This window comes from Leuciscus leuciscus, assembly GCF_965113295.1.
Source record: "Leuciscus leuciscus genome assembly, chromosome: 7".
NCBI classification, from domain to species: Eukaryota; Metazoa; Chordata; class Actinopteri; order Cypriniformes; family Leuciscidae; genus Leuciscus; species Leuciscus leuciscus.
The window spans coordinates 6,498,135-6,507,767 of NC_138731.1; the positions used below are offsets into that span (position 1 = coordinate 6,498,135).

The window sequence follows — 9,633 nt, forward strand, 5'->3', positions numbered from 1 at the left end:
AATAAATATTTCCCTTTGTAGTTTGACTGGCCCATTTTACCTGAAACTGCTCATGCAAAAAAAGTTGGCACAGCTAATGTTTCAAGAACTGTAGGGCATAAATAAATATATTTTATTACATAATTTTAGCACAAAATTATCAAAAACAGTCATTATTAATCATAAAAACCGTAAAAAAATTCATATGTATGATTAATAATGACTGTTTTTGATAATTTTGTGCTAAAATTATGTAATAAAATATATTTATTTATGCCCTACAGTTCTTGAAACATTAGCTGTGCCAACTTTTTTTGCATGAGCAGTTTCAGGTAAAATGGGCCAGTCAAACTACAAAGGGAAATATTTATTTACAATCAAATTTAATTTTAAAACACAATTGCTTATACAGCCACATAACATTTAAACTGTATTAAACAAACATATTAATATTGTGCTATTAAAAAAGAACCCATTTTGGGTGCAAAGTCAAACCCATATTCAAATTGCAATTGCAATTAAACAAAGTCATTTTGGAACAGCATAGATCAGTGAACTGATGTGTGTGTGTGTGTGTGTGTGTGTGTGTGTGTGTGTGTGTGTGTGTGTGTGTGTGTGTGTGTGTGTGTGTGTGTGTGTGTGTGTGTGTGTGTGTGTGTGTGAATGTGACATGCACTACATTTATACATTTTTATAAATAATATAGCCTATTATCAATTTAAATATATAAAAAATGTGTGTAATAAAACATTTACACACACACACACACACACACACACACACACACACACACACACACACACACACACACACACACACACACACACACACACACACACACACACACACACACACACACACACACACACACACACACACACACACACACACACACACACATGTGTTTGTGAGTGACAGAGATAATGGCCCATTTTAGCTGAAACCATGTAGCCCATTTTACCTTAGTGGGTTAAGGTAAATTGGGCTACCAAGAAAATCATCTCCTTATCAAAAAATATGTTCAGATACCAAACTAACAACATTATTTCTGATTGATGCCATCAAGACAGATATTATGCATATTTTTTTATGTGCATGTTTTTTTTATTTATAGATTTATCATCCTTATAATAGTTTAGTCACATTTGGTATGCCAGACTACTTACCATGCAACTTTCTGGTGCAGTCTTGATTAGAATGATTGCCCAGCCCACCATAGCAACCATAAACCAATCAAATCACCTGTTACTTGTTAAGCACAGTTATGACAACAGTTTGAAATCCTTTGCAGTCATTGGCTTTAAATTCCAGAGGGGCTGGGACTCACAAACCTTAAATTGCCCATTTTACCTGATGGCCCATTTTACCTGATATCACCCTACTGCTGATATAGTAGCCTAGCACGTCAAATGAGTATCCCTGCATAACTATTTTGACGACTACACTGTGCGTATAAATTGTGCACGAAATAGCTAGGCTACTATCCAAATATTCTTTCAATTGTTTCTACATGTTTTGACGTCAATTTCGTTTATCTGTGTGAATAAAACCTGTTTACACTCAGTAATCCCTGATGTTCCTGTTGTAATTGTCTGGTGTTATCGGTTATCTGTTTCTTGTTGCTCAGTATTAAACACGACATCTCGGAAGAGAGGAGAAGTGAGCTTTATAGAGTGATAGATGGAGGATAACTCCTGCCAGGAACAGCTCGTTTGCATGTCTTCAATCTGGGTCTTCAAACGATAGCGTGGTAGAGATGAGAGAGATTAGAGTTATAGGCAGGAGTTTCTCAAACATATTTTGAAGTCTATTTACTATTGTGGTTTTAAACAGGTTTAGGATCTCAATGAAGTGTGACTCACTTCTGAACTTGACAGTGTGTGATTGCTGCTCTCACTGAGCCTGTCCGGGCGCGTCTCGTGTGTGTGTGTGTGTGTGTGAGAGAGAGAGAGAGAGAGAGAGAGAGAGATGCAGATGCCATATGCTTCAGGCCATGAGCTTCAGAAAACAAACAGTGATTCATTCACATCTGGATAAGGTGTTCACGACTCTCTGACATTGCTTTGATTAATCGGTTACAGAAAAGGCAAGGTATGCCCACAAAACATCGGAAAAGCCACAACAGCCTATCCTGTTCTCAAACTCTCAGAGCCATGCAGCTGAACGGCGGATAATAGTTTAGAAATAACAAGCCTTACTTTCCCTTCAATCAAAATCTTATTGTTAAACGTTATTAGTATGCAAGTGTTGTGTAATCTTTCAGTTAACACGATATATTTTGCACCACGTCTTTGTCTTCCCACATAAATATAAAATGAATATCGTGTACATTTCTTTACCCTGATCTGTTGTTATCAGTCTATATTTAAATATTGCGGCAACACTTTACAATTAGGTTCATTAGTTAACATTAGTTACATTAGATAGCATGAAGTAATTATGAACTGCACTTACAGCATTTATTAATCTTGTTAATGTTAATTTCATCATTTACTAATACTTTATTAAAATCTTGTTAACATTAGTTAATGCACTGTGAACTAACATGGACAAACAATAAACAGCTGTATTTACAAATGTACAACTAAGATGAACAAATAGAGTTACAAATGTATTGCTCATGGTTAGTTCATGTTAGTTAATACATAACTAATGTTAACTAATAAACCTTATTTGGGGTATTTGAGCAGTTATTTCAGTCTTTTAGTGTTTTTGATGGTCTATTGCTTTAACATGCATCAGATAATCACGCTGTCTGTGTGGAGATGTTATATTGCGTTTTACTTGCATTACATATTTCTATATAAACTGACATGACTGTCGTGTAAAATTATGCGAGAGTCAAGAAACTTGAGTAAACATAACGGCGAAACAAGACGAAGCGAGTTTGATGACTTTGGTTACTCCATTCTCTGAAAAAAATATAATAATAAAGGGACAAAGTAACAGAAGTCCAGGAGAATAAATGGCCGCGTTTTGCAGGTACAAAATGTTTTTATTTGGATACAGTATTAAATATCTTGTAAAGAATAATATCTGATATCAGATAAGTATCCCATTATTATCCCAAGTCCCATCAGCAAAGAAAAATATAAAAAATGTAGCCTATACTGTAATCTAAATACATGAATCGAATAACATCTTTGGCACGAAGAAATATTGCTTTTAACAGCATAAACACAAGAATTGTTGATGAAATGTAAAGTTCCATTTGACGGATAGTGGCACGTAACAATTGCAAACAACAAAACGCGATTTGAATTGAATCCTCAAAATCAGAGGGCTGCGTTTTCATCAATTCCACATTTTTGTATATAAAAAAACACCCGCTCGTCCAAAAAAGGTTGATAAAGTAACTTATGATCTCCCATTTTTGTCGTCCGGTCAAGTACTATAGTTTTTCTTGCTGCACTTGCCCCTGTCCTTTCTCTCCTTGTCTCTGCTACAACACGATCTCATGAAAATGCGTATAGTTTTTTACGAGGCCATGATACGCTTTGTAAACCCCTTGGGTAATATGTATGTCCCTTTGGTGTGGAGTACGTGCGTAGGCTTATTGCAAGCAATAAAGTGCATATCATGCACGTAAAAACTCTTTTTTTTCTTTCTCTCTCTCTTTTTTTTTTGTGTGTATAAATTACGCGATAAATACAATTCGTGCTATAGATACGCACTTTCATGAGATCGGGCTGCTCTGCTAGTGTCTGTCCTGTTCCTGAACGGTGTTGGTGGAATGGTTGTACAGTCCCTGCGCCATCAGCTGCATCGCCAGCCCGTTCTTGAAGCCGCTGGCCTTCTTGAGTTTCGCTCGCTTGTTCTGGAACCAGACCTTGATCTGCGCGTCGTTGAGGCCGAGCTCGAGGGCCAGGGCCCGGCGCCGCTGCTCCGCGATATACCGGCTCTCCTGGAACTCGGTCTTCAGTCTCTGCAGCTGCTCGGCCGTGAACGCAGTTCTGCCTCTCTTGTCCTCACTGGAGCAATGCTGCTTTTTCAATTTCCGGGTCCGTGGGCCTTGTGTGGAGACAACAATGAGAGGAATCCATGAATATCAACCAGCTCATTAAGTGTCAAAGCCAGTCTGGACTACACACACAATAGAGCACTGGTATTGTTGTCATGATGCCACACCGCTGGCCCAGCAAGCAATATTGTGTTTAAAAGACGTCTTATAGTTGTCCAAACACAGCCCAGACGTCTAGGCTAAAACATGGCAACATTTGGGCAGTCAGAGAAAATGTATTTAAACCATAGCATAAGAATAGACTATAGTCATCAACTAGATGACACAGAAATTAAATGAGTGAAGAAATGAAACCAAACACCTTGTAATCACTGTTTACTTTGCTTACATGGTGCAATATCATACACCTCGCAAGTTATTTTGAGAAAAAAACGACATGTAACCGCAAACTCAAGGTTATTCTGGCTAGAAGTGTGTTACTCATAGCCGGACTCTATCGGGTCTATAGTGAAATGACGGCTGTTGCTCGCATTTAAATGCACATCAGAAGAGATTCTTCTTATTTAAACAACAATCAGTAGCTTGGAAATTCCAGTCATACGATTGATTTCAACATCACTGAGTATAACAATTAGTAAACTGTACTTAATTTTGCAAGGTTTTGCACACAGATTTTGTAAGTATATTTCACACATGGAATTAAATCTACTTAGGCCTAACCAAATTAAGTAAAATTAACAAAGAAAAGAAAGTACATTTAACTTCGCCAATTAAAGTTTGTTGAGTAATTTCTACTTAGCTGAAGTTTATTTGCAATACCCATTTTACTCCAACAATATAACACTGAATTAAGCCAAGTTTAACGTGTACGCATAACTTAGAACATCTAAGTAAATAATATGGACAACATATCTTCATAATAAAATGATACCCACCCGAACACACAGATCTCACAATAACGCTAACATTCAATAGATCATTTTTGAGTATGAATAGAAAATGAACTCTAGATGTCACGAAACAGCAAGTTACTAAACACAACAACAAAAGCAATAATACAACAGAGTAAATACAGCTGGAAAACAGTGAACATTCAATCTTATTATTTTGCATGCCCCAGTGCATGATGGGAACACCGGTATCAGGAAGTTGAGTATATTTTAATTAATTTTATAATGATGATATTTACGCTTTAATTAATATAAGCTTAAATTGAGCACTAATATAGAATTTACTTCGTTTTTAAATGCTTGCCTGAACTAACTTATTTAGGTATTATTTTAAATTACAACTTATTTTAAATTACATTCGTTTTTTTCAGTAGTATTTACTTCACAGAATAATTTTTAACTGAATCGATGCATCCGATGTATTCATTTAACTTGTACACATAGGCTATTGATATTGTGTATTATCAATTTGTATTGACATTAGTATTGTGGACATATGAACTATATTTTAATGATGTTGATGGTGTTACAAATAAAAAATACTGAGGCATAATTGAGTCTAACTTGTTTCTTATTTTAAAAGTAGCCGAAGAACCTCTTAATCCATGGAACCTCGACAAAGGCTTCTTTAGATTTTTTTATTTTTTTTTTATTCTTCACATCGAGAAAAAATGGTTCTTTTAAAAAGTGTTCACTGAAATGATATTTTTTATGACGTCCAGTTCTTAAATGCAAAATTCAGCAAAGACATAAGAGACTGAGCGACTTTAGGTTATAGCCTACAACCTTCCACGAAAAAAAAAAAAAAAAAAATCCATTCATTCAATTTTAAATGTTTAAACGAGAAAGAGAAATAAAATATAGCATCTGATTTAAAAAAATAACGAAATAAAAAAGAATACGCTAAATGTGCGAGAGTAAATAAATTAACTAATGTCACTAAGCCACAAGCGTAAAGATAAAATTCGAGCTCAATCGAACTAACAGATTATTTTTGATAATTTGAACATATTTATTCAACAATTATATAGTTTAGTTTTTGTTCTTGCAAGACGTTTACATGACGTTTATTATAAACGACGTTTATTCAATGCGTCTGACAAGACTTTTTCCAAGATGACGACGATGATTATTATTAGGCTATTATTGTCCTTGTTATTTAAAAATGTCAGTCTTGAATTCTACAAACTATTTTAAACATTCAGTCAAGGCTTTCACAAGCTTTACCTATCTAGTTATTATTATTATAATAATTTATATATTATTATTATTGTCGTACGTTTATAGTCAACGTTTCCTTAATTGCATTGAATAAATGATTAATGCAAATATTTGCGGCATTTGAAATTGTGAAAATTAATAATAAATGAAATAACTCAAATTGATAATTAAAAAAACATTGTCTTATAAATGGAAACCCATAATTGTACAGTGTATTAATAGGTCTGGATCGTGCATGTTGTAAATGATGGGCTTTTCTGTGCCTGTATGTGTTTCAGCAATTGCTACATTAGGTCTGGTTTGATACGAGGAAGGCACTTTTGTGATAGCCTACAGTGTGTGTGCTTTCCTCAGCTCGAATATTTCTCCAGCTCGTGAAAGTAAAATCGCAACGATCGAAAATAGCAGAAAACTAAAGGAATTAAAATACATTTCATGTTCCTGCTTTTAATTTAGGTAACAAAATAATATATGGCCAACACAGAAAGAAAATACACTTAACAGAAGTATTTTATTTGTTACCATGCCTTACCAGATGAAGGCCGATCAGAGTATCTCGTGCAATAAACCCATGCGGGCCACAGTGAGTCTTTCCCGGGCGAGGAGCTTTCACCTTCACCTGGGCTACTCAGAGCACTGGATGACTCTGTGCTCCCTCTCTCGGCCTCGGGAACCCGCCCGCTGACCGGAGACGAGCCGGTGGACGAGCCTGATGATGATGATGATGATGATGATGATGATGAACCCGGGCAAAGCGCGCGCCTGGCAGAAACACTCCGCACTGACGCGCGCGCGCCCCGCTCGCGCCTGCAGCCGAAGTCCGGTCTCAGGATATTATCAATGAAGAAGTTCGTGTTTCTGTGCGCGTGTTGCGGAGAGGCCAGAGAAACACTGTCCTCCTCACCCTGATCCCGCTGCTCCTCCATAACAGCTGATACCCGCTCCTGCGCGTGGATATAACCTGGTCTGCTCCAAATATAACGTTATCTAGGTATCCGTGCCAGCGCGCTAATTCCCCACATGTTGTAAGTCAACTTGTTGACATAACGCTCGCGTGTTGTCTGTCACCTCGAGCGCGTTTCCAGAGGACTGACAGCGCGCAGGTTTCGCACACCCACTGCATTACCAGACCCGAGTTTGACACCTCTTTTTTTCTGGAGCTCTACTCGTGCACAACCACTCTTAGTGGCCGCTAACCGGAAACACATGAGATCACGCAGATGAGCGCGAGCCTATCCATGACAAAGAGCTCTGCGCGCCACGAGTGTCCGTTCCGCGCCTGTGCGCGTAGATATCAAACATTCTGCCTCCTGTCACGCGCAAATTCACCCACCGTCCACACAAACAGACAGAGGAGAGAATTAGACTTGAAAACATGTCTTCAGACATCTTTGGCCATTTACAGATTTTTTCTAGTAAAATAAATAATGTCATAATAAATTAATTATAAGATCACAAAATACCTCATGTAGATCTACAACAATACTTTGCAAAAAAAATATATCCCTGCGTCACTTTTAAAGCCAAAGCCAAGTGGATAAGAGTGTCTTCTAAATGCTTTAATTTAATTTAATTTAATTTAAAGTGCAGTCAAATCGATTAATCGCGATTAATCGCATCTAACATTAAAAACATGTGTTTATATAATATATGTGTGTATATATTATTATATAAATATTATATACTGTATATACACTGCCTATATAATATATAATAGCCTAATATATATACAGACATGTATTATATTATTATGTGTAGATTATAGATAGATGATAGATAGATAGATAGATAGATAGATAGACAGATAGATAGATAGATAGATAGATAGATAGATAGATAGATAGATAGATAGATAGATAGATTATATAAACAAAACATTTTATGTAATATTTGACTGCACTAATTTTTTAAATAGAAAAATATGTACATACTAATATTAGGCTAACCTACCACTAGCCTACTATTCATATTGTATCATTCCCTTACAAAATTAACTTAACCAGTTTAACCATGGTATTATTAGTAAAACTGTTATAACTGTTATACAAATGGTAATCAATCCGCCAAAAACATGGTTACTTACTACACTTTTACTATAGTAGCCTATAAAAAAAAAAAAAAAAAAAAAAACCCTGGCTAATTTTGGAGCTAAAAAAGTAGGCCTATTACGTTACATTTAATTTAGACCTCATTCAGGACAATTGAAAGTCAGATTGGAATATAGCCTAAAATACTAGCCTATCGCGTTTGCTCTTAATTAATTTCTAATGACGACAGCAGGCCTATTACCGGCTCCTTCTGAAGAGCAGTCACTGAGAGTCCGCTATCTCTCTCACAGACGCGCCTTATAGAAACATAATTTATAGCTTTTAATTAGCGAGCATTCAACGCGATCAGTGGGGCGTTTATCACACAGACAACAGTGAATACAGTTAAAGCGCTGCCACAACACACACACACGCGCGCGCGCATGAGGCTTGGCTTGTAGAAAAAGCTCTATTTGCATAAATGGCTGAACTGACAGCTAAATGGCCAGTGATTAATTTTATCGCTCACATGGCAGAGTTTTTGTGAAAATATGATGAATGTATTTTTTCATTGTTAAACAAAATGTAAACGAGCCTGGATATAGTCCAATGATTATGCGTAGTTCAATTGTGCTCAGTGTTAGGTGTAACTTTCAGCAGTTTAAACTGTGTTATTTTGAGCTCAGTACAAACACCAGGGCAGATATTCGTAAACATCGAGGAAAATCGTTATTCTCAGAAATGAATTTCTGCTAGACTATTCTACAACTTTTAGAAATTCAGAACTTCAGTATGGCCTATAGTTGCAATAACTAACCTGTTAAATCGCGTTTTCCAAAAGCATCGTTGGCCAACTATCGCAATTTCTATTGAACTCTAATGGTAACTTGCGACCATAGTTAGATTAGGGAAACGCAATATAAAAGTATTGAAAACACATTATAAAAAATGTTTCTCTATAAATGTAAATTGGGCCTACATAAAACATGCACATGGTGAATAATCTTTAAGCAGAGACCTGTAAAACGCAATGAGACAGTTTTCTCGGTCCACACACTTGTCTTCACAGGACTATATTCGGGTTCTTGCCGTGCCAGTGTTTTATATATCAGGATCATGTGAGTAAAGGTGTGCAGGAGGATCACAGATATCGTTACGCGTTCAGTCATGCGTGAAGAATGTGCTCGCAGAACAGATGTGCATCGGTCAAAGCTCTTCAGATTGGGATTTTTTGGCCTACATTTCCACTTCAGATTACAGAATACAAATTCTTCAATTAGGCGACTAAACTGGTCCAAAGGGGCTAAAGGCACAACTTTGTGCTTTTCACTGCTCCCATAGTGTATGATTGCAGGAAGAAAAAAAAGTTGTGTTGAACATTGATGGAGCAACAGATTTTGTGCGAAAATAAACCATAAAAGTGCAAGTTTTGTTTAAAAATCTTATAAATGTATGAGGTTTCAAGATGGGTCTTTTCCACAGACACACGGGGTAA

General features: G+C 36.4%; 1 protein-coding gene across 1 annotated transcript; it reads right to left on the bottom strand.

Annotated features, from left to right (window-relative positions):
* Window positions 1–2,959: 2,959 nt before the first annotated feature.
* On the bottom strand, window positions 2,960–7,297 carry en1a (engrailed homeobox 1a). Its single transcript, XM_082174444.1, has 2 exons — window positions 6,644–7,297; window positions 2,960–3,990 (listed from the first exon to the last, which is right to left on the bottom strand). Exons 1-2 carry the CDS (start codon window positions 7,035–7,037, stop codon window positions 3,677–3,679), a joined length of 708 nt encoding a protein of 235 aa, XP_082030570.1. The 5' UTR covers window positions 7,038–7,297; the 3' UTR covers window positions 2,960–3,676.
* Window positions 7,298–9,633: the final 2,336 nt, after the last annotated feature.